This window comes from Bos javanicus, chromosome 16 (genome assembly GCF_032452875.1).
Source record: "Bos javanicus breed banteng chromosome 16, ARS-OSU_banteng_1.0, whole genome shotgun sequence".
NCBI classification, from domain to species: Eukaryota; Metazoa; Chordata; class Mammalia; order Artiodactyla; family Bovidae; genus Bos; species Bos javanicus.
Window position 1 is genome coordinate 35,760,354 of NC_083883.1, and position 26,835 is coordinate 35,787,188.

General features: G+C 38.5%; 1 protein-coding gene across 1 annotated transcript in view; it reads right to left on the bottom strand.

Annotated features, from left to right (window-relative positions):
* WDR64 (WD repeat domain 64) overlaps positions 1-26,835 on the bottom strand; it is a 121,110-nt gene that overhangs the window by 48,373 nt on the left and 45,902 nt on the right. Inside the window, exons 11-14 of the mRNA XM_061382520.1 lie at positions 13,665-13,791; positions 9,881-10,029; positions 7,682-7,805; positions 5,619-5,794 (exon numbers count right to left, since the gene is read on the bottom strand). Of these exons, the coding sequence (XP_061238504.1) occupies positions 5,619-5,794; positions 7,682-7,805; positions 9,881-10,029; positions 13,665-13,791 (576 nt within the window). The remainder of the gene's footprint in view (positions 1-5,618; positions 5,795-7,681; positions 7,806-9,880; positions 10,030-13,664; positions 13,792-26,835) is intronic.

Here is a 26,835-nt window from a genome sequence, read left to right on the forward strand (position 1 = left end):
CCTTATTCAGAGACACTCCTAGGATGAGATTTGAGTGTGATGTTTCATCTGCAAGTATCCTTAAATCCCCAGAGGTGTGTGTGGAGGGGGCAATGTGTGCTATGGTTTATGCGTAGTTTTCCTTGCTTCCAAGGACGTAGAGGAGTATCTGAACATGTGTAACAGCCTTTGGTACTTTTGAATTGGGAAGAGAATGGGCAGCAGAAAGGTGTACTGATGGTGTCTCAACAGAGGACTGCTGTGGGGAATGCTGAACCCCAACCCTCAAGAACACCATGGCTGTATATCCTCCCTTTGGGATTGTCACCTCTTGCATTTTTCTAGTAGCCAAAGCCCAGTGAGAAGAAAAACGGTAGTTAAATGGGCCTAGAATCTAGAGGGAATAGATGAAACACGCAGAACAGATCCCAGAGTAGCTAGAACTTCTGGGAAGTACGATAACTTGAGCAGTTCAGTCAGTTCAGTTGCTTAGTCATGTCCAACTCTTTATGACCCCATGAATCACAGCATGCCAGGCCTCCCTGTCCATCACCAACTCCCGGAGTTCACCCAAACTCACGTCCATAGAGTCTGTGATGCCATCCAGCCATCTCATCCTCTGTTGTCCCGTTTTTCTCCTGCCCCCAATCCCTCCCAGCATCAGAGTCTTTTCCAATGAGTCAACTCTTCACATGAGGTGGCCAAAGTACTAGTTTCAGCCTTAGCATCATTCCTTCCAAAGAATACCCAGGACTGATCTCCTTTAGAATGGACTGGTTGGATCTCCTTACAGTCCAAGGGACTCTCAAGAGTCTTCTCCAACAACAGTTCAAAAGCATCAATTCTTCGGCTCTCAGCTTTCTTCACAGTCCAACTCTCACATCCATACATGACCACCGGAAAAACCATAGCCTTGACTAGACGGACCTTTGTTGGCAAAGTAATGTCTCTGCTTTTGAATATGCTATCTAGGTTCGTCATAACTTTTCTTCCAAGGAGTAAGCGTCTTTTAACTTCATGGCTGCAATCACCATCTGCAGTGATTTTGGAGCCCCCAAAAATGAAGTCTGACACTGTTTCCACTGTTTCCCCATCTATTTCCCATGAAGTGATGGGACCAGATGCCATGATCTTCATTTTCTGAATATTGAGCTTTAAGCCAACTTTTTCACTCTCCTCTTTCACCTTCATCAAGAGGCTTTTTAGTTCCTCTTCACCTTCTGCCATAAGGGTGGTGTCATCTGCATATCTGAGGTGATTGATATTTCTCTCGGCAATCTTGATTCCAGCTTGTGTTTCTTCCAGCCCAGCGTTTCTCATGATGTACTCTGCATATAAGTTAAATAAGCAGGGTGACAATATACAGCCTTTGACATACTCCTTTTCCTATTTGGAACCAGTCTGTTGTTTGAGCAAACCTGAACAATACTTCAGTTCAGTCGCTCAGTCATGTCCAACTCTTTGCGACCCCATCGACTGCAGCATGCCAAGCTTCCCTGTCCATCACCAACTCCCGGAGCCTACTCAAACTCATGTCTATCATGTCGGTGATGCCATCCAACCATCTCATCCTCTGTCATCCCCTTCTCCTCCCACCTTTAATCCTTTCCAGCATCAGGGTCTTTTCCAATGAGTCAGTTCTTTGCATCAGGTGGCCAAAGTAATGGAGTTTCAGCTTCAGCATCAGTCCTTCCAATGAATATTCAGGACTGATTTCCTTTAGGATTGACTGGTTGGATCTCCTTGCAGTCCAAGGGACTCTCAAGGGCCTTCTTCAACACCACAGTTCAAAAGCATGGGAGTTCAAAACAGAAACAAAAACCAACACATGATCTTTAAGTTTAAGAATTTGGTTGATGAGTTAAAGGAGACAGTGCCTGGCTGAGACTTGAACTAATAGCCTAGCAGTAGAGAAATATTTCAAGAGTCAGCAAAGCTAAAACAAAACAAAAACAGAAAAATATAAGAAATCTGGAGGACAAATTCAGAAGACCTAATGAGTCAGACACGACTGTGCAAGCAACTGAACTGAATATGCAAATAAAATGAGTTTCTGAATTAAAAAAAGAAACATATGCCAAAGAGACATCTAAGAAACGAATAATAATACAACAAAAATCCCCTGAGCTGGAAGAAGTACGTAGGACTTCAGATTGAGTTTCCTGTGGAATTGATGAGAAGAGATACAAACAGAGGCGTAGACTTTAAACTCCAAGGACAAAGATAACATCTTATAAATGTGCAGAAAGAATAAGTTGCTTACGAAGGAAGAAGACTCAGACCAGTTGTGGATTGCTCATTGACAGCACTGTCACTTCAAGACAGTGCAGTTACATATAGACCTAGTAAAAGGTCCTGTAACTCATGAATGGAGAAAGAAACAGCAACCCACTCCAGTATTCTTGCCTGGAAAATTCTATGGACAGAGGAGCCTGGCAGGCTACAGTCCATAGGGCTGCAAAGAGTCAGACATTACTGAGCGATTAAGCACACACACACAGGCACTAAAACTTTGGTCTGCTATTTACTTACTATATTGTCATCTCTTTAGTACCAGCTGGGAGATTTAGAAAATATTTTATCCACAGTGTTTCATGGCTTTCAGTGACTTTCCTGAGTAGTTATATAATATAGAATCCTGGGATTTAGAAAAATACCTACTGTATGTGGAGCACACAAAATATTTCTTGAATTGTGTTGAGTTTAGTTGGAAATCAGAGGAAAGCAGTCTTCTCTGACTCCCAGATTAGGCTAGGCACCACCTGCCATCATTAATTTCTATAGCACTTTGTGTAAGCATTCATAACACATATAACAGGTGGATCAATATCAGTCCTTCTTATTAAATTATAAGTTCCATTGTGAAATGGGAGATATCTTTGTGGTTCATGGTAAACATTTGGTAAATGGTTACTGAAAAAAATGAGTGAATAAATGAAAGTATTCCAAAAATTAAGTATGTAAATCAAACCATATTTTACTTTGAATAGGCAGATAATAAAGTGAAGAAAGAAAGTGAAGTCTCTCAGTCGTGTCCGACTCTTTGTGACCCGTGGACTGTAGCCTACCAGGCTCCTCAGTCCATGGGATTTTCCAGGCAAGAATACTGGAGTGGGTTTCCATTTCCTTTTTCAGGGGATTTTCCTGACCCAGGGATTGAACCCAGGTCTCCCACATTGTAGGCAGATGCTTTACCGTCTGAGCTACCAGGGAAGGCAGATAATAAGTGATAAGCAAATAATAAGATATCAATAATAATAAAAATAATGTTTTCAACATTCTCCTTAATGTAAATTTTCCCCCTCAAGCATTAATAAAATACCGTAAAATGCCCCATAGATCTACTATTGTATACCTTACAAGGGGTTTCTTATATTTCTTCATTTTGTCAGTCCTTAGTGAACACCTACTCTGGGCAGAGCAAGAATACAAATATGAATAAGAGAGGTTTTCAGTCCTCATCAAGTTCAATCTATGGAGTTCAGGAGACATAAAAAATCAGAATAATCAAAGCAAAAACTGCTATTGTAGATCTAAAAGCAATTTTGATGTGGGAACAGCACAATGCTCCATTTTGCAGTTTTTAAAAAGGAGTGTTTATAATAGCAGATTTTGTCTGCTGGGATTGCACTAACTTAAAACAGAGAAATTAATACATTGTCACATTTGAGAGTATATTACTAATAAGTTCCTTTCTACAGTGCCACTTTTTTAGGGAGTAAGTGAGCTTGTTTTATTAATTACTTCTTTATTTTTTAAACATTATAGTAATTAAAGATTCCAAGGGATAAGAGGGTGGAGATGAGTTTAGTTTTATTTCATGTCTCTAGAAATTGAGTAGATTTGTAGACCAAACTCTGATGAAAGTAAAGTTGTCAACATGAATGACTGCATGAGCTGGGGCAAGGGGTGTGCACGTGTGTGTGTCAGGACCAGGTGGTAAAAAAATGGGAAATAAAGAATAAGACTGTTCAGTCTAAAGCCATCCATTGAAAAAAATGGTAAGCTATACGAAAGACTAGTGCCATCTCTGGCCAAAACTTTATTCAGGTCCAAAGTTACAGTTTCCTAATGACCTCTTTGCTTTGTGTCATCTTTTAGGTTCTTCCTTCACAGGCTGAAAACCCACAAGTGTCTATCCCAGTTTTCAAGGATAATGCTACCTGCAGGTTCTGTTTTCCAAAGGAATATGGCTATGTTTAGATGATACTTAAATTATTGCTTTATTTTGTCAATTCAGCAAAGAAAAGAAAAAGAAAAATCAGACCAAACGTTGATTTAGTCATGTATTGACTTGGCTATCAACTTGTTTTCACTTTACTACAAATTACTTAATACATAATTAAATAGAATTGTGTTGATTCCTTGACTGTTTGTGTCTAAATTATCTAAAAGAACATAAATCTTTTTCCTTTGGTCTTTATGTTATTCAAATTTTAATCACATTTCTCAATATTTCATCTTATATATTGAGGAAATTGTGTCCCTCAGTAAGAATTCCACATTCTCATCATGGCAAAATTATAAAGAAAATCTTTTAAAAGAAATTTACAGCTATTTCTTTCCACTGAAGAACTTCCTTTCTAGTACAGGGCCATTTTGGATTGTTCAGAGGGCAAACAAAGATTAGTTGAATCAAGGAAGTTTTTCACTCCTGTCTTCAAAGGGGGAAGAATAAGGGCAAAGCATCCTTGAGTCCTAGGCAGGGAAATATCACTCAACAGCCAGAGTAAATGATACAGTTTTCATTTTAAGCATGAAGAAGGCTTTAGTGTACTTAGGTGGTAAAAGACACACAGGAAAAACAAATTTAGTCTACCTACTACTACTACTACTACTACTACTACTACTAAGTCACCTCAGTCGTGTCCGACTCTGCGCAACCCCAGAGATGGCGGCCCACCAGGCTCCCACATCCCTGGGATTCTCCAGGCAAGAACACTGGAGTGGGTTGCCGTTTCCTTCTCCAACGCGTGAGTGAAAAGAGAAAGTGAAGTCACTCAGTCATGTCCGACTCTTAGGGACCCCATGGACTGCAGCCTACCAGGCTCCTCCGCCCATACCTCAATCCTTCCAAAACATCCTTAAACAGATTGCCGTATTAACCGTTAAGTACACAAAGCAGTTTTGATGACAAACTGAAAAAGTGACTTGAACGTCCCTGAATGCATTATGGGTTATATGGTTCCGAGAGGAATCATTGCTCCCTTTCATAAAGCCTACTGGGGAGCAGCTCTGCCGGTGCTGCTGCTGCTGCTGCTAAGTCACTTCAGTCGTGTCCGACTCTGTGTGACCCCATGGACGGCAGCCACCAGGCTCCCCCGTCCCTGGGATTCCTCCAATGAGAATATAAACCATGTCAGAGGTGGTAGCTGTATGTAAATTTAATCTTCTTGATATCTACTCCAGAAGGATCCTGCTAATCCCTTCAGCAAACATTGGATGGGCAGTGTCGACCAGCTATTCTTTTCTGCTTTTTGCTTGGACATGGGCAGGGTTAATTAGGAACATCCTAGGAAGGCTGTGGAGAAATACTATCCTCCGCTGGCTGGCAAGAGAAGAGTTAAATGGGGATTATCCACGCTCAGTTGATTTTCCCCAGAAGAGCACATAGAGTATGTGGAAATGGGATTGCAAACCTGGATCATTTTGATCTTTCCGTTGCGCTCCAAAGAGAGGAGCAAGTATTGGTGTTTCTCCTGAGCTTTCAGGAAAATCAGGCGGTGCAGCCAGTGCTCTTCCTCTTTCCAGTCTTTCCCTTCTGGTAACACCTTCAACTCTTGTCCACTGCCAAAGTCCCAGATTTTAACTGTTCCTGAACACACAGAGAAAAGATTCTATAAGCAAAAAACATTTCTAGGAGGAATGGCTTTTATCTCAGAGAAAATCAATCTAATTGAAAGCTTTCTGCAACAATTTATCCCTATTGAGACTGACACATGAGTCTCCCTAGCATTGTTGTGTACAAAGTATATTTCTGTATACTTTCATTGTCACAGGCTGATAAAAAATGAACAGGACCAGGCAATGTCTTGAAATTTGTGAACATGTTCTTTGAAATTCCCAGACTCTCCTGTGTGAGTTTTCTGTCTTCATTGGGTCTTTTCTGCTTTTATTATCCCAATGCTTTCCAGTTTGCTAAATACTCTCCAATATCTATCTATCTAAAATCATGCCACAGTGATTATTAACAGTAAAAGGTCACTCCAATAGTGTCATTTCCTAAGGTGCTAACATGTTTTAGAACTAGATCCTACTGGGTAATAAAAGGATTAAAAGAATTTCAGCAGGTAGAAAACAAAATGTTTGGAGTTGTTGGTTACATAAAAAGGAAATGCAAAAAGCATGTTGAGTTTCTTCTTACATTTGGAATCATACATTCTAATTAATTTTGTTCGTGTAGGAAATCCTCATGAAAGGGCCAGGTGAAATGATAGCATACTTATTGAATGCCTGTTTCTAGGTCATTACTCAATGTAGAGAATTATCATCTAACATGGATTTTTAGAGTGACCTCAGGTTGCATTTATTCATACTCCATCAACTCAGCATTCTGGATTTTATTTCATGTATATTGTTATCTGCTCACACTTTAAAAACTCTGACTTTTACTCAAGATACTCAGTCCATCAACTGGCTTACAAACAAGAATTTATCTAGTAAACATATCCCTAAAAGAAATATGGGCTTCCCTGGTGGCTCAGCTGGTAAATAATCCACCTGCAATGTGGGAGAGCTGGGTTTGATCCCTGGGTTGGGAAGATCCCCTGGAGAGGGGAATCACTATATATATATATATATATATATATATATATATATATATATATATAGTGATACAGATGGTCATTTTGTCTCTCTCATGGGAGTTCAGAATAAGGTAAGGTGAAAGGAGAGAAGGCTGGTTCCAACAAGTTCTATGAACTCTCCACAGCAGCAAATGACACAGCCCAACTGGAGCATGACATTCTCTCAGGGGTGACATGACACATGCCCTTAAGCATCTTAGACTTATAAACAAGTCCAGTATAGGATCCTAAATGTGATATGGCAAAGTTGGATGGATGTTTTGTCTGGTCCCATATTTTCAGTAAAAATATTATGAAAAGCACTAAATAGAATGTCTGTGTCAGCTGATGGGGCTTCCCTGGTGGCTCAGTGGTAAAGAATCCTCTTGTTAATGCAGGAGACATAGATTCAATCACTAGGTAGGGAAGATCTACTGAAGAAGGACATGGCAACCCATTCCAGTATTCTTGCCTGGGAAATACCATGGACAGAGGAGCCTGGAGGGCTATAGTCCATGGTTGGGATCACAGAAGAGTTGGACATGACTGAGCAACTAAACACCAGTAATAACTCTTAGCTGATGGTACTCAAAATTAGAGGGACAGAATGAGTCAGTGCAACTCAGATAAATCTCAGTCAAAATGGACTGAGATGGTATATATGAAAGACTTTGCAAACTGATAAGCATCTATATAAGTAAGGTATTTATTATGATTAACACCAATATCAGGACATTAATGCCCATTAGAGAAGAGCCTAGCACTGTTCAGTCAGGCACAGCAGTCTCACTGGCATGCTTACATATTCCAGCTCGATTCACACTTCCCCTCTAACCCAAACAACTTGTGACGAGATCCTAGAACAAATTCTTGGGACACTAAAGAAGGGGGGGGTTTATTCTGGATATTAGTCTGACCATTATATGCTCCTGTGGCAAAAATAAATCCACTTTCATCGATAGCTGCAGCAGTCAGTTCAACATTGAAGCCATGAGGGTCTAAAATCTGGTATATTTGGAGGCCAGTTTCGAGTTCCCATACCTACAAGAAAGAACAATAAAATACTTCATGAGACCTTCAGTTTTCATCAATTTTACAATATTCAAAATAACCTCAAAATTGGCACAGGGCATACCTAACACCTTTTCCAACATTCTGCCATGAATGTTGGTTTAATCAAAGAAAGGTCTAAAAGATGTAGTCTAATAGTCACTGTGCTACCCCAGAGTGTTTCTGTAATATATATAGGTGGGATGAGACAAGCCACAACTGTTCCAGGCAGCCCCTGTCTATCTAGGAAGCAGTCAGATGCTACTCTCAGCATGAAGCAAGCTTAGCAGCAGGCTAGAAATGTAACAGGAGGTCAGTGGACAAAGAAATAAAGTTGAATGTATTCTCTGTTGTCATTTATCCAAATTGTCTAGAGATCATGGGACAGAATCTACAATTAACAGTGTGAAATCTGAGACAACCTGAGGAAAGGGCTCACTGACCTTTCCAAGGAGTGTTCTGATTAGGGACATGGGCCAGTTCTTAACAGAGAGAACAGAAGAGGAAGGGCAGGGGAGGCTGAGACTTCAGAGAAGGTTGGGTGTAATCAGAAAGCCTAGAAACATGTCAAAGCTCATCACTGTCTCTTTAGAAATGCAGTAGAAGCGTGAGACCTGCAGTCTCGGTCTGAATCTTTCTCTTTTCATGGATCTGCCAACTTCAGGTGTCTATTAGATTTCCAGTAAACAAACTGAACTGGCAGCACAGTTTGAACTCGAGGTATTTGGAAACAGGCAGCATAAACAAAGGGCCAGAGCCGGGTAGGGGCACAGCTCCTCCAGGGAACCGAAAGTCAGTTGTCACAGCTAGAGTGAAAGAAGGAGAGAGGGAGGAGATGTAGCTGATGTAATCACGGGTCTGGAGACCAGACAACAGGGCTATTGACTGAGCTGTGGCGGAGCCAAGATCTGAATGAAGTCAGGCTGGCCCTAAAGCCCATGCTTTTAATCTGTGTGCTCCCCTGGGTGTAGATGAGGTCCCAAAGGGAGAATGAGGACTAAGGACCACTACAGGAAGGGGTCTCAGGGGCCACCCATTTCCTGGCCTAAAGTATGATATGTCTCCAACCAGTCAGGTATGAAAATTCACCTAGATGTCTTCTTTTCCCCTCCCTACCTTGCAAGGAAGACACTTTCCTTTTAAGAGGTCAGTATTTCATGAAGACAGCCAGGTTTTAGTTTCCCTCTACTTATTCTGTAGGCATTTTTAGAAATAACTGATAATTACATGAATTTAGGAGATTTTGTCCTGAGAAAATCTCCAGCAGATGAGCACAGAAGGTCAAAGTTTGAGAGGGAATTTGAAGCGTCTCTGAGAAATGCTTTCTCCTGCTCGCTATGTCTCCTTTTGGAGAGCATGCATGAAATAAAAGGATAAACACTTCAGGCAAACACCTCCAGCCATCACTGCTAGGTGAAGTCAGTGGTCGTAAATACAAATACAGTTAGTGTGGTCCAGAACTCTGGCCTCTGGGGAACACGTGAATGACATGGCCTGAGGATTGCAGAGGAAAGGACATTGGTATTCACCTCAGAAAACCCTGGGTTCGTATCCCAGCCACGATGCTTACTAGTTATATGAACTGAGGCAAGTTGCTTGATCTTTGAATCCTAATTTCCACATCTTTAAATGGAACCTCACACAGAAAACTAGTGTGAGGATTAAACAAGACTGTGGATTTAAGACACTTGGCACATATCCTGCACCTATAGGGGTCAGAGTAAACATCTACACATTTCTTTTCCTTCTTCTTAACAGTCTCCTATAGCTCAGTTTAAAATTTTTTACACACACACTAGGCTTTTTTCCTTGACATATTTCCCTTAAAATTCCTGTTTTAATCATAAGAACTAGCTTCATTTTTTAAATTGAACTTGTAGCCTAAAAGCAAGCAGTCTGAGCTGCATTAAAAAGCTTACTTTTCATGTATTCATGAAAGCTTAAAAATAGCTCTAACATAAGGTTCCATCATATATGATTACCTTTATTTAATCACTCAAAGACTCATCTATAAGAGAAAATTCTATCTTTGCTTTTTTCTTCCTGAGGAGTCAATACGTACTCACCTTAATTATGGACTCAGAGCAGATGGTAAGTACTTGGTGAAAATATTTGTTGTAAAGCATGACATTGATTTCTCGTTCATGGGTGTGAGGGACCTGTTTTGTATCTTGTATCATCCTAGTTAAAGGATACATGTCCATAACACTAGACCCTTGAATAGAAATAAGAATCTCATAAATAACAAATATTAGAAGATTTGAACCCCAAAGCATTTTATTCAACTAATTGTGTTTGGAACTAGCTGATCAGTGAGATTATTAATGCCTAGGAGACCGAATGAGGTAAAAACACATTCATTTATTCAAAAACATCTTTGACAAATAAAACAAATATGATTTAGCCAGAGAAAAGCATTCATTTGCGGCTTCATTAATTTCCAAGTGTAGGGCATTTGGACTTCCTTGATATCTTCTTTTCAGTGACCACTATTTTCCTACTTTTTATAGTCTAGTTTTTTCCTTCTTTAGAGTGCCTGCTACATTATCTTGTGTACAGTAATAAAGATGGTGGCCACCTTTTTGCTGATGGAAAACTTCCACTTAGTGATTGGGATATGTTAGAAAGCTGTTTCAACCAACAAATAGTAAAGCACTCCGTAAACATGGTCTTGTGCTTCCCTGGTGGCTCAGTGGTCAAAAAAATCTACCTACACAATGAAGGAGATGAGGGTTTGATTCCTGTGTCAGTAAGATCCCCTGGAGAAGGAAAGGCAACCCGCTTCAGTACTCTTGCCTGGGAAATCCTATAGACGGAGAAGCCTGGCCAACTACAGTCCAGGGGGTCACAAGAGAGTCAACCTAGCAACTAAACAGCAACAACAAAACAAGCCAGTGCTTGCAACAATATTAAATAAGATTAATTTCCAAATTGCCATAGTGAATTAGGTGGAGAGCAGGTATTTCTTACTTGCATTTTTTAAATTTATGTGTTTATTTTAATTGGAGGACAATTACAGTATTGTGATGGTTTTTGCCATATATCAACATGAATCAGCCATAGATACACATGTGCCCCCCCAATCCTGAACACTTCCTCCCACCTCCCTCCCCATCCTATCCCTCTAGATTGTCACCCAGCACCTGCTTTGAGTGCCCTGCTTCATGCATTGAACTCACACTGGTTATCTATTTTACACATGGTAATGTATATGTTTCCATGCTATTCTCTCAAATCATCCCATCCTCTCCTCCCACCGAGTCCAGAAGTCTGTTCTTTACACCTGTGTCTTCTTTGCTGCCCTGTATGTAGGACTGTCAATACCATCTTTCTAGATTCCATATACAAGCATTAATATACAGTATTTGTCTTTCTCTTTCTGACTTACTTCACTCTGTGTAATAGGCTCTAGGTTCATCCACCTCATTAGAACTGACTCAAGTGCATTCCTTTTTACAGCTGAGTAATATTTCATTGTATACATGTACCACAACTTCCTTATCCATTCATCATGGCATTTGGTTTGCTTTTATATTAATCCTATAAACTGCAAGTATGATTTAACTCTCAAAATCAATAATGTATTCTGTTTTAGTGTAATGTCTAGAAATATACATAAGGATCTCAAAGCATTCCACAGTTCAAACAGAAATGAAACTTCTTCCTAATTTATTGGTGTGGAGATTGAGTTACCAAAGGCTGGCCCTTCTTTTTCTCAAGTCTCTCCATAGAAATCTCAACTGCAGCAAAATTTTCAGCAAGAGTTACTGAACACTTTCCTAAAATGTTTGAATTCTAAGATAAAGTCTACTCATGTGGAAAGAGAATGGAGGAAGTATTTCTGGTAGTATTTCTGGCTCTTCTGGTAGTATTTCTCAATTCAAATATCACAGGGTGGAAATCTGAGAGGGATGCGGTAACCAGATAATCAAACAACACATGGAGTGCCTTCATATTCTACTGACTGTAAGGGATTTTATTTGAACTGACAACAAAGCTAGATATGCTTATGAACAAGTGGCAATCCGCTCCATGTTTGGCTAGATACACCATTTAGCAGTATAGAAACAAAGCAATACAGAGAAAGAAAGTAGATCCAGGAGTCAGAAACTTTGGGACTGAATCCCACCTGTGTATCTCAACTAACGTGCTTATACTAGTCAGCTGAAATAGTTAATATTTAGTCTTATCATTTATAAAATAAGATGAATAATAATTCCTACTTCAGTGGTGGTTGTGCAAATGAAATAAAGTCCATGAAAGCATTTTGTGAAAGAACTAACCAAATGGTAGTTGTCTTATTAGAGTAACAAAAACAACAATGGTGACAGTAACAACAGCATATTCTATAACGTGGTGTTGCTGTCCCTGGGGTGTATAAGATTACTATGGCTGCTTCATTTGAACAAAAGCACAAATTAAAATCTGAGAGCTAAGCTTCATGCAATTCTGATGTCACATTGATGGTTGCAGTCAATGTATGTGAAATTAGTGATTAAGCAATACACAGAGCTCTATATTGTTGTAAGCAGAGTATTATCCAAATTACATAAACTTAGGAAGAAATTTTGATCTTAGGGTTCTCTTCTGTGTTTTTGCTTTTGCCTTGATATTTGAAGCTTTAGTTACTCTGATGATAAATAGGATGGAAATGCTGAGCTTAGTAAATTAAACATGCAAGTTGGGGCACTAAGAGAAAACTTGATTGTAGCCATTTTTATGTTATTCTTAGAGGACATAGTATAGAGGAGGGGTGCTTACAACGAGAGTTAATTTCTGTTTTAGAAGGTAGAAGATTATCCATCAAACATGAAGTTCTAGTTCACTTCTAATCCAGAAAACACCTAAAAGTTAAAAATAACTCATATTCTCCACCAGGAGAGATAGCATCAATCATTTCTCTGCCCTATTAATCCCACAGGAACTCAGATAAGGTGGTCAATAGGAAATGCGTTCTGGGTTGGTGTTACAGAAGGAGGAACTATTGTTAATACTATTCATGTCTTTGAAAGCTTCTTCTGAGGATATGCATGTGAGCAATGTTCAACCCAAATGTCTAACAGGGTCTTTTGTTTCTTTAGTAAGCATGTTTATCAGGGGCAGCAGGAAAAGGAGAAAAAAAATCTGTGAGCATCAGTGCTGGTGGCTCTGTCATTCAGAACCCTATCCTCTCTCTTCACTGTCCTTTGTCTAGAAGCAACGGCAGATGGGAAGGTCAACACCCTATCCACTGAGTAACTGTCTCAGTACCAGAGTACATGGGGCCAAACTGCCTCCCTGAAGAAAAGGGGCACTGACAGCATGCTGGTGCAGCCATGCTAAGATGGGTCATATTCCTGCTCCAACACTCAATGCAGAGCTGGATTTGCCCTGTGTGTAGCAGCAGCCTTAACCCCACCACCTTGCATCCTAGGTTCAAGACCTCATCCACCAAGCTATAGAAAAATAGAAAGCCATAGAAAATAGAATTGAATTCAGTTATCTATTGTGAGGAATCACAGTTTATACGTTTCCCATCTAGTTTTGTTTTTCTTCCGGTCAGTGATCAAGTGCTAGTTAAAAAACAGATTTGAAAAAATTAAGATTTTATTTCTCATTAACTGGGTGCAGGGGTGCTAAGTCGCTTCAGTTGTGTCCAATTCTTTGTGACCCTATGAACCATAGTCCGGCAGTTTCCTCTGTCCATGGTATTCTCTAGGCAAGAATATACTGGATTAGGTTGACATGCCCTCCTCCAGGGGATCTTCCCAACCCAGGGATAGAACCCATGTCTTTTATGTCTCCTGCATTGGAGGGTGGGTTCTTTACTACAAGTGCCACCTGGGAAGCCCATTAATTGAGTGCACTTACCTGTAATAAGCACACGATGATTGGAATCAAATATCATAGAGTAAATCTGCATGTCTCCTGGTCCTCCCTGGCTATCGTGGAAGACTTGTAATAGTGAAAGAGTCTGTATATCCCATACTCTGAAAACCTGGAGGTATAAAGAACAGGGGTCACCATTTTTCTACTTTACTTTCCCTACTCAAAGCTATTGAGGTGAACCATCTTCAGAATCTGCGATATGCTCTTAAAAACTTGCAGGAAAGTATGATTTGTATGATGAGCACTCATTTGCTAAACTTTAATTTGGTTCTTGATTCAATTGTTATTCATTAATGTCAGAAGAAAATAAAAGCAGTGACTAAAAGTTTGCCAATAGGAACTAGACTTTTTCTGTCCTCAAAAAAGATAGGGGAAAGACATAGAATTTATTATCCTTTAAGAATCTGGACAAAGAATAAAGGGCTGGTTATGACTAACAGTTTATCTGAAGCCATATTTCTCTTTACACTATAGATTAGAAAATAGAGACACAGCATAGTTCAGGTGGAGGGTTTCAAACTGCTCTTTCATGACTTAAGATGAGAACGTCTTACTAAATGAGGTTTCTAAGAACCTTCCCTGTTCCTATCCAGGAATGAAGAATTACAGAAAGCAGTTCTTAGGGATGGTATAGATATAGGAGGGACTTCCCAGGTGACGCTAGTGGTAAAAAAAAAAAAAAAAAAAAAAAAAAACACCACATCTGCTAATGCAAGAGACCTAAGAGATGCAGGTTCAATCCCTGGATCCGGACAATGCCCTGGAGGAGAAAGACTATAGGTAAATACATTATTAGTGCTCTGCTTTGAGGAAGGAAAGAGACCTAGGTTAGTTACTCAGATAGAACTTGGGATAATATAATAGAAAGAACAATAAAGTACAAATTCAGCAAAACTGGGTCAAGTTTGCTTTGTCACTTGAAACAGCTAGTCTTAGTATTCTTCATTATTCTTTTTTTCCTTTTTCAGAAAGTTACATTGTGATTAAACTTCAGGGAAGAAAAGTGATTTGATTAAGGTTTACAAGTCCTAGCATGCATCAGCATGAAATAATATTTTTATGTCATAAGTCATTATTATATACATTACCTATTGCTATATTATATAGTACTTCCTAAATTGGAATATTTGTTGAATAAATGAGTGATAATTTTATAGAACTACATATAAAGATTTGATAAGTAGTTTTGTTAACAGAGGTATTAACTTCTTACTTAAGACAGAGTTCAAAACTTCATTATTGTGAAGGCAGGTTGGTACTTATATGCAGGAACATAAAAATGTCAAAATCACGTGATCAGAAGCTTGGGTCACATGTATACCCTCTACAAGCCACTATTACTCAGAACCTGTGCAATTGTTACAAAGGAAGTCGTTACTTCCTTTGTGCTAGTAAAAATGTAAGTTTGGGACGTAGCTACAATATTGAAACTTATCACTGTTTGCAGGACAGAGTGGAGGAGTCCATTAGGACAATTTATGGAGTTAGGTTCAGAGCCTATTTATGAATTAGGTTCAGAGAGACAAGTAGGGGAAGTGGAATCAAGGGGTGTCAAAGAAGTTTATTTCTGTTTTGTTTCCAGTTCTATTGTTTTGTTTGAGATGCTTCATGGTTGGCGGTCTTTTCACTGTTCATGTATGTGCTCTGAACTGTGGTTGGAGGAAAGAACAAAGTGAAAGTGAAAGTTGCTGTTGTGTCTGACGCTTTGCGACCCCAAGGACTTCTCCATGGAATTCTCCAGTCCAGAATACTGGAGTGGGTAGCCATTCCCTTCTCCAGGGGATCTTCCCAACCCAAGGATCAAACCCAGGTCTCCCAAATGCAGGTGGATTCTTTACCAACTGAGCCACAAGGGAAGTCCACGGAAAGAACAAAGGATGAAGCAAAAGAGGCTTTGGGTTTCAGTTCTAGTCCATCATTTAAATTTCTTAAGCCTCCGTTTTCTTGTTTCTAGAATGGACATAATAACACCAGCACTCTCCACCTCAGTGAATCGATGTGAATATCTTTTGAAACCTGTGATCTTTTCTGCACAGTGAGTCTATTTTCTACTTCTTTTGTGTGTTTTTAGGGAAGTGGTGATTGTTGGCAGAAGGTACAAAGACCTTCCTCATTATGTTGCATCTCTCCTCTAGGTTCTTCTGCTGCCCTCTCCCCTTAGGTTGTTCTAGTTACTGTGATACCAAACTGCTTCCAGTTCCAAAAACCTCTTTTTCTCTGTTGTCTCAGCACATTCACACATACTCTTGCTACCATCTACTGTTTCCTCTCCTCACTCTTATCTATCTAGCTAACTGCTGCTCTTTCTTTAAATCTGTCATAAAGATTATTAGCATTAGAGTTCACAATGCTACATCGCAGCCTGGGTAGGAGGGGAATTTATGGGAGAACGGATACATGCATATGTATGGCTGAGTCCCTTTGTTGTCCACCTGAAATTATCACAACATTGTTTACAGGCTACACTCCAATATAAAATAAAAAGTATTTTTTTAGAAAAGAGTTAGAGTTCAGGTCACAATAGTGTAATGAATTTGCAGTATGGTACCTCGATGCACCATTTCCTCTCCAAACACAGACAGATAGTAAAGTTAAAAAGAGAAAGCAGAAAGAAACAAAGCAAGATATGTAATCTCTGTAGATCCAACAAAGCTAGAGGAGGTGATGAAATTCCAGCTGAGCTATTTCAAGTCAAAAATGATGCTGTTAAAGTGCTGCACTCAATATGCCAGCAAATTTGGAAAACTCAGCAGTGGACTCACAGGACTAGAAAAGGTCAGTTTTCATTCCAATCTCAAAGAAAGGCAATGCCAAAGAATGTTCTAACTACCACACAATTGCACTCATCTCACATGCTAGCAAAGTAATGCTCAAAACTCTTCACGCGAGGCTTCAACAGTGCATGAACTGAGAACTTCCAGATGTTCAAGCTAGATTTAGAAAAGGCAGAGGAACCAGAGATCAAATTGTCAACATCCGTTGGATCATCAAAAAGGCAAGAGAATTCCAGAAAAACATTAATTCTGCTTTAATGACTATGCCAAAGCCTTTGGCTGTGTGGATCACAACAAACTATGGAAAATTCTTCCAAAGATGAGAATACCAGACCACCTGACTTAAAATTGGGAAAGGAGTAGTCAAGGGTGTATATTGTCACTCTGTTTACTTAACTTCTATGCAGAGTACATCATGCAAAATGCCAGGTTAGATGAAGCACAAGCTGGAATCAAGATTGCTGAGAGAAATATCACTAACCTCAAATATGCAGATGACACCACCCTTATGCCAGAAAGCGAAGAGGAACTGAAGAGCCTCTTGTTGAAAGTGAGAGAGGAGAGTGAAAAAAAACTGGCTTAAAATTCAACATTCAAAAAACGAAGATCATGGCATCCAGTCCCATCATTTCATGGCAAATAGATGGGGAAACAATGGAAACAGTGAGAGACTTTATTTTCTTTGGCTCCGAAATCACTGCAGATGGTGACTGCAGCCATGAAATTAAAAGACGCTTGCTCCTTGGAAGAAAAGTTATAACCAATCTAGGCAGCATATTTAAAAGCAGAGACATGACTTTGCCGACAAAGGCCTATTTAGTGAAAGTTATGGTTTTGCCAGTAGTCATGAATGGATGTGAGAGTTAAACCATAAAGAAAGCTGAGTGCCGAAGAATTGATGCTTTTGAACTGTAGTGTTGGAGAAGACTCTTGAGAGTCCCTTACACTGCAAGGAGTTCAAACCAGTCAATCATAAGGGAAATCAGTCCTGAATATTCATTGGAAGGACTGACTTTGAAGCTGAAACTCAGATCCTTTGGCCACCTGATAATGAAGAACTAACTCATTGGAAAAGACCCTGATGCTGGGAAAGATTGAAAGCAGGAAGAGAAGGGTATGACAGAGGATGAGATGGTTGGATGGCATTATGGACTCGATGGACATGAGTTTGAGCAAGCTACAGGAGTTGTGATGGATAGGGAAGCCTGGCATACTGCAGTCCATGGGGTCACAAAGAGTTGGACATGACTGAGCGATTGAACTGAACTGAACTGAACTGGATAGATCCAACTAAGAGAGGCATACAAAACAATGAATGGGCTCCAACCAGAGCCCGGGCACTGTCTGGGGCAGAGTGGCAGCAGGGGAGCAGCTCTAGCAGGGCAGACAGGACCACAGGCACTCTCACCACTCTATGGCAGTGCCCAGAGCAGGTCTCCTGGTTCAGGAAAAGGAGACTGAGAAGGAACTAAACCAAAGCAACCTCTGGTTCAGGGACTAGATCTATTTCTAAACTGAGGCGTATATGCCTATGTGAGGAGATATGGAATAGCAAGCATATAGATACACACATATGCACACACACATATACAGACATCATGCTCCTAAATATTAAAAAGAAACCTATTTTTAGAAAAGTTTAGAGGACATCTTTATGAACTTGAGTTTAAAAATTTATTTTTAAGTCATTATTTTATCTTATTTTTCCATCGTTTTTAAAAGTGAATAAGCTAAGCAAATATATATTTTAGATTCTTTTCACATGTAGACCATTACAGAGCATTGAGTACAGTTCTCTCTGCTATACAGTAGGTGCTTATTAGTTATCTGCTTTATTTATAATAGCATATTTATGTCAGTCCCAATCTCCCAATTTACTTCTCCTTCTTTCTCCACTGGTGACCCATAGATTTGTTTTCTACATCTGTGACTCTATTCTGTTTTATAAATAAGTTCACCGATACCATTTTTAAAAGACTCCACATATAAGCAATATCATATAATATTCGTTTTCTGTGTTTGACTTACTTCACTTAGTATGACGATCTCTAGGTGTATCCATATTGCTGCAGGTGGCATTATTTTGTTCTTTTTATGGTTGAGAAATATTCTATTTTATATATATGTACCACATCTTCTTTCTGCACTCTTTTGTCAATGGACATTTAGGTTGCCACCATGTCTTGGCTATTGTAAATAGTGCTGCGACGAACACTGGGGTGCATATATCTTTTCAAAATAGTTTTTGTCCTTGCTGGATATATGCACAGGATTGCTGGATCATATAGTAACTCTATTTCTAATTTTTCAAGAAACCTCCCTACTTTTTTTTAGAGTGGCTGCATCAATTTACATTTTCACCAGCAGTTAAGGTTCCTTTTTCCACACACCCTTTCCAGTGTTTATTGTTCTAGATATGTTGATGGTGGCCATTCTAATTGGTATAAGGTGATATCTCATTAAGATTCGATCTGCATTTCCCTAATAATTAGTGATGTTGAGCATCTTTTCACATGCTTGTTGGCCATCTGTATGTTTTCTTTGCAGAAATGTCTATTTAGATCTTCCTCTCATTTTTTAATTGTTTTTTCATACTGAACTGCATGAACTATTTGTATATTTTGGTGGTTAATCCCTCGCCAGTCACTATGTTTGCAAATATTTTCTCTCATTATGTGGGTTGTCTTTTCATTTAAAATTATTTTTAATTGGAGGATAATTGCTTTACAATGTTGTGTTGGTTTCTGCCATACAACATGAATCAGCCATAAATATACATATGTCCCCTCCCTCCTGAACCAGATCACTTACTCTTTCCTCTGCATCATTCAATTTACTACTTATGGCTTTTTAGCTCAGCTTTCATCTTGGCAAATGATTTTTTTCTAATTTTAATTGGCTCTTCATTATAATTTCTTTTTTTTTTTTAATATTGATAGGCATTTCTATCAATAGCCTTTCTTAATTTCTTCAGTATTTTTATTATCTTGGGCTCTAGTAGGCTAGACAGGTCTGTTTCATTGTTTGTTCTTTCACTGGAATTCTCTTGATCTTTTAACTGAGAGAGGTTCCTGTGCTTCTTCATTTTACTTATATTTCTCTATGAGTTTTAACAGTTACCACTGTCATTTTGAAGGGCTGCTTTCATGTGAGACCATCCCTGTGTAGCCCGCATGAGTCTAACATTTTTGGCACAAGGGCCCCTTTTAAGTCTGGATGCCTGACACGTCTTTCCTCAGTGTGCCGCTCTTCTTTTCACTTGAACACTTAGAGGACGATGTGGGGTTATTAATTGTCTATTTTCAATTGTTGTATCTCAGGGAATAGGGAGGCTGAAGAGGAGAGATATGGGGGAACAGCCAGTTGGTGGAGTAGTCAGAACACAAACAGTAACTATCGATTATAGGGGCATGGTGTTTGGTGCCCTGAAAAAATTACAATAGTAACATCAAAGGTCACTGATCACCATAACTAATACAGTGTTAATTGTGGAAACATTTGGAATACTACAAGAATTCCTAAAATTTGACACAGAGACACAAAGTGAGCAAATGCCATTGGAAGAATGGTGGAGATAGACTTGCTCAACTCAGGGTTGTGGCCAACCTTTACTTTGTAAAAACCTCAGCATCCTCCAAATGTAATAAAACAAAGCACAGTAAAACAAGGTCTGCCTGTATTCTATTATCCTCCTCAACTTTCTCAAATGGCTCACCCAAGGTCATAAATTAGAGCCAGAACTTAAATTTAGTTTTACCTGATTTCAGAGGCCATGTGCTAAGCCATGTGCCTGGAATTGAGATAGGGCAGGAAAAAAATCTTCACTTAGGACAATATCTTAGACATAGTCATGGATAAGATGAAGTCCAGCTGAGCAGCAGGCCAGATGGGCAAACCTCTGACTTGCTATGAGTTATCCACTTGGCACTCGGTTTCAGGACATTGCTTCTTGCTCTAAGCCATACCCACAGCCTAGTTAAGCTTTACCTTTCCTGGGGTCCTTTCATATCACTTTCCAAAGCGAAGATTTAAGAAAATAACAATATTTAAACACTCATTTTCATCATAAAAGCATGTTTCCTTCTCAGAAAAATAACCACTGGTAACTATAGAGTTGTGCTTGGGAAGATCGCGTGCGTGCTAAGTTGCTTCGGTCATGTCCGACTCTTTGTGACCCCATTGACTACAGCCCGCCAGGTTTCTCTGCCCATGGGATTCTCCAAGCAAGAATACTGGAGTGGGTTTCGATGCCCTCCTCCAGGGAATCTTCCCAACCCAGGGATGGAACCTGTGTCTCTCATGTCTCCTGCATTGGCAGGCGGGTTCTTTACCACTAGTGCCACCTGTCAACCATTATTCTTGTTTTTGTTAATAAAATAAAAACAACTGAAATTTATATTTCTATTTTTTCAATGTTTGTCAGTTCTTCAGGAGCAATAAATGTGGCATAGCTATTAAATACTTGAGCTCTGTAACTAGAAAAAAAATTTTACCAGTGCAGGAGAAAATAATATCCTGGTGGAAAGTCTGCAAATCTCAGAGGAAGGATGAAAATCTACTTTAAGAGCTTAGATAAAGGCACAGGGTAGGCACATGACTACCCGTGGTGATTTATTAAAACTTGATGTGATTAAAGCTAATTTATATGAAGTAATATGAAGGAATGTTAAATGTGTAAAACCTGGCTATGATTTTTGCTGACAAGGAGGAGAAAGCGGGGAGGGGAAGGAGATGGAGAAGGAGAAGAGGAAGCTAGCTTAAGCAAAAATATGTATGTGCCTGGATTGCCATTCTTTGTGCCTAAATTGCTCCTTTCCAAGATCTTCATGGGGCTGGCTGCTCTGGTCATGGCAGGTTTCAACATTTATGTCACCTCTTCAGAGGTGATACTCAATCATATCACATTGTTGTATTTTCTATTCATTGGAATAGTTATCATTCTGTTTTCTTACATGATTGTTACTTTGCTTGTCTCCCTCTTCCCCTAGAATGTACACTTCCTGTGGAGAGGGCCCTGACTGCCTGGTTCAGTTTTCTGTCTCCAGAACCCAGAACAATACCTGAAACAGAGAGGACACTCAAGAAAGAAAGCTTGCTGAATGACTAAATGAATGATCTCTCTGTAACAGTCTTGTGAGCTAAGCACCACTACAGTTTACAGACAAAAAAATTGAGGGGAAAGATATTAAGTATTTTGCCCAAGTAGAGCTGCTAGGGTGCTTGAAAGAGCAGCACTGAAAATACTCACTATGTCTAAAGGAAACTGGAAAGCTTATCTCTGCTGTCTCTTCACCTCTGGACATGAATGGCCTGAACTTCTTTTGTTTGTTTTAATTTATTTATTAATTGAAGGATAATTGCTTTACAGAATTTTGTTTTCTGTCAAACCTCAACATGACTCAGCCATAGGTATACATATATCTCCTCCCTCTTCAACCTCCCTCCCATCTCTCTCCCCATCCCACCCCTCTACGTTGATACAGAGCCCCTGTCTGAGTTTCCTGAGACATATAGAAAATTTCCATTGGCTATTTATTTTACATATGGTAATGTAAGTTTCCATGTTACTCTCTCCATACATCTCACCCTCTCCTCCCCTCTCCCCATGACCATAAGTCTATTCTCTATGTTTGTTTCTCCATTGCTGCCCTGCAAATAAAGTCTTCAGTACCATCTTTCTAGATTCCATATATATGCGTTAGTATACAATATTTATCTTTCTCTTTCCAACTTACTTCACTCTGAATATAGGCTCTAGGTTCATCCACCTCATTAGAACTGACTCAAATGTGTTCCTTTTTATGGCTGAGTAATATTCCATTGTGTATATGTACCACAACTTCTTTATCCATTCATCTGTCGATGAACATCTAGGTTGCTTCCATGTTCTGGCTACTGTAAATAGTGCTGCAAGGAACAATGGGATACATGTGTATTTTTTAATTTTGGTTTCCTCAGGGTATATGCCTAGGAGTGGGATTGCTGGGTCATATGGTGGTTTTATTCCTAGTTTTTTAAGGAATCTCCATCATAATGTTTTAGTTTTTATGTCTCAACAATCTTACTGTCTTTCTAGTACCATTTTAAAAATTAAAAATAATTTCCTTTGTTGTGCAGAGGCTTTTAAGTTTAATTAGGTCCCATTTGTTTATTTTTTTCTTTTATTTCCAATATTCTGGGAGGTGGGTCATAGAGGATCCTGCTGTGATTTATGTCGGAGGGTGTTTTGCCTATGTTCTCCTCTAGAAGTTTTATAGTTTCAAGTCTTACGTTTAGATCTTTAATCCATTTTGAGTTTATTTTTGTGTATGGTGTTCTAGTTTCATTCTTTTACAAATGGTTGACCAGTTTTCCCAGCACCACTTGTTAAAGAGATTGTCTTAATCCATTTTATATTCTTGCCTCCTTAGTCAAAGATAAGGTGTCCATAAGTGTGTGGATTTATCTCTGGGCTGTCTATTTTGTTCCATTGATCTATATTTCTGTCTTTGTGCCAGTACCATACTGTCTTGATGACTGTGGCTTTGTAGTAGAGCCTGAAGTCAGGCAGGTTGATTCCTCCAGTTCCATTCTTCTTTCTCAAGATTGCTTTGGCTAGTCGAGGTTTTTTGTATTTCCATACAAATTGTGAAATTATTTGTTCTAGCTCTGTGAAAACTACTGTTGGTAGCTTGATAGGGATTGCATTGAATCTATAGATTGCTTTGGGTAGTATATTCATTTTCACTATATTGATTCTTCCAATCCATGAACATGGTATATTTCTCCATCTAGTAGTATCCTCTTTGATTTCTTTCACCAGGGTTTTATAGTTTTCTATATATAGGTCTTTAGTTTCTTTAGGTAGATATATTCCTAAGTATTTTATTCTTTCCGTTGCAATGGTGAATGGAATTGTTTCCTTAATTTCTTTCTATTTTCTCATTATTAGTGTATAGGAATGCAAGGGGTTTCTGTGTGTTGATTTTATATCCTGAAACTTTACTATATTCATTGATTAGCTCTAGTAATTTTCTGGTGGAGTCTTTAGGGTTTTCTATGTAGAGGGTCATGTCATCTGCAAACAGTGAGAGTTTTACTTCTTCTTTTCCAATTTGGATTCCTTTTATTTCTTTTTCTGCTCTGATTGCTGTGGCCAAAACTTCCAAAACTATGTTGAATAGTAATGGTGAAAGTGGGCACCCTTGTCTTGTTCCTGACTTTAGGGGAAATGCTTTCAATTTTTCACCATTGAGGATAATGTTTGCTGTGGGTTTGTCATATATAGCTTTTATTATGTTGAGGTATGTTCCTTCTATTCCTGCTTTCTGGAGAGTTTTTATCATAAATGGTGTTGAATTTTGTCAAAGGCTTTCTCTGCATCTATTGAGATAATCATATGGATAAGCAAGGTGAAAAGACAGCCTTCAGAATGGGAGAAAATAATAGCAAATGAAGCAACTGACAAACAACTAATCTCAAAAATATACAAGCAACTCCTGCAGCTCAATTCCAGAAAAATAAATGACCCAATCAAAAAATGGGCCAAAGAACTAAATAGACATTTCTCCAAAGAAGACATACAGATGGCTAACAAACACATGAAAAGATGCTCAACATCACTCATTATCAGAGAAGTGCAAATCAAAACCACAATGAGGTACCATTTCATGCCAGTCAGAATGGCTGCAAACCAAAAGTCTACAAGCAATAAATGCTGGAGAGGGTGTGGAGAAAAGGGAACCCTCTTACACTGTTGGTGGGAATGCAAACTAGTACAGCCACTATGGAGAACAGTGTGGAGATTCCTTAAAAAACTGGAAATAGAACTGCCTTATGACCCAGCAATCCCACTGCTGGGCATATACACCGAGGAGACCAGAACTGAAAGAGACACATGTACCCCAATGTTCATCGTGGCAGTGTTTATAATAGTCAGGACATGGAAGCAATCTAGATGTCCATCAGCAGATGAATGGATAAGAAAGCTGTGGTACATATACACAATGGAGTATTACTCAGCCATTAAAAAGAATACATTTGAATCAGTTCTAATGAGGTGAATGAAACTGGAGCCAATTATACAGAGTGAAGTAAGCCAGAAAGAAAAACACCAATACAGTATACTAATGCATATATATGGAATTTAGAAAGATGGTAACGATAACCCTGTATACGAGACAGCAACAGAGACACAGATGTATAGAACAGTCTTTTGGACTCTGTGGGAGAGGGAGAGGGTGGGATGATTTGGGAGAATGGCATTGAAACATGTATAATATCATGTATGAAACAAATCGCCAGTCCAGGTTTGATACATGATACTGGATGCTTGGGGCTGGTGCACTGGGACGCCCCAGAGGGATGGTACGGGGACAGAGGAGGGAGGGGTGTTCAGGATGGGGAACACGGGTATACCTGTGGTGGATTCATGTTGATGTATGACAAAACCAATACCATATTGTAAAGTAATTAACCTCCAATTAAAATAAACAAATTTATATTTTAAAATGCACAAGGAAAAGAAAAAAAATAAAAAATTAAAATTAAAAATAGTCTTATTATAAAAGCAATGTATATTTTTTGTTAAAAAGATATAAATACAAGAAAAAAAAACACAAAAAGGGAAAAAAAATTAAATCCATCCACAACCTTGCTACCCACATAATCACTATCATCCCTGATAATATATGATAGACACATATATTAAAAATGGGTTAATATCTTACATGCTATTTTATTATATTTTGCATAATATATTGTGTATACATTCTCATATCAATATTCATCCATATGATGTTGAAAGTCTATGTGACAATTTCTATGATATAAAAAGAGATATCATAAATTGCTGATTTAAGGGGAGGAGGAATTAGAGAAAAGTGGTCAAATGATACAAACTTCCAGTTAGAAGATATATAAGTACTAGGGGTGTAATGTATAACATGATAACTATAGCTAACACTGATGTATGACATATATGAAAGTTGCTAAGAGAATAAATCCTAAGTATTTTCATTACAAAGTTTTTTTAAGAGCATTTTTTTCAATTTTTGGTTTCAGTATTAGATAATGAATGTTCATTAAACCAACTGTGGTAATAATCATTTCATGCTGAATATAAGTCAGATCATTATGCTTAATGATACATTAATGTTAATCTCATACAGCATTATATATCAATTATATCTCAATAAAACTTAGGGAAAATAAATTACTGAATAAAAGCTTTATTTTTAGAAACTGAATTTCTCACTCTCTATCCCTTACCTTTCCTTTTTATTTTCCTTTTTATTCCTTTTCTTTTTTCTTTTTTAAACGTATATAAGCAATAGCACCATAAACATCCTTTTACATTGGTCTCCGGGCACTTTTCTGATTATTTTATTAGAATAAATGCCCCCCAAATTTTTGCCACCTTTACCCCCGGCAGCACTATGTAAACATGCCTGTATTCTTTCCCTTCTCCTTCCTTCATCCTATTTTCCTACTGATTTGTTAAAGTTTTTTTATTTGTATAAGAATATTATTCTAGTTTATGTCATTTATATTACACGCTCCCCCCTCTGTTATCTGTCTTAACCTTTTCTATGCAGATAAGAAGGTTGTCTGGGGTCAGGATAGACACAAGATTGGCTACATTTATTTAATGCAAGTATACAGATGTCATTTTTATTTACATGTGCAAAATTGGGATAATTACAGGATTGTTACCAGCATCAAATAAGTTGTGATGTAAAATAATGAGGATAGTGAGTGACTCTTGGTAAGCATTTGATAAATGACAGCCTTTATAATAATTACAGTTTGAATATTCATGTAGTCACTTTTTTTTTCTTTAGTTGTAGACGTTACATATAGGAATTACCTGATGGCTATATGAATATTCACCTGTGTTTTCTTCCGGAAAATTTTACAACTACTATGGTTTTATGTTTTACATTTAAAATATTTAATCCATATGGAATGTATTTCATTGGTAATTATGAAGTAATGATTTGATTACTTATTTTTTCCTAATATGGTTAATCAGTTTTCCCAACATTTAATGAACAAACCATCTTTTGCTCATAAACTTAAAATGCTACTTGTATCATATATGAAATTCCTATTCACACTTATGTGTGAATCTTCTTTTGTTTCATAGATGTGTCTATTGCTGCATTGACTGCTGTTCTGTTTTATTTATTGAGGCTTTATTAAATGTTTTAATATCTGATAGGGAAAGTGTTATCTTGTAATCTTATTTTCTAAAGTTTCTAGGATATTTTTGTATGTCAACACTTTTATAGTAACTTTAGATTTGGCAAACTGAGGTCTAAATAATCCTTTCCTGTCTGTGCTAAGTCGCTTCAGTCATGTCCGACTGTGACTCTATGGCCTGCAGCCCACCAGGCTCT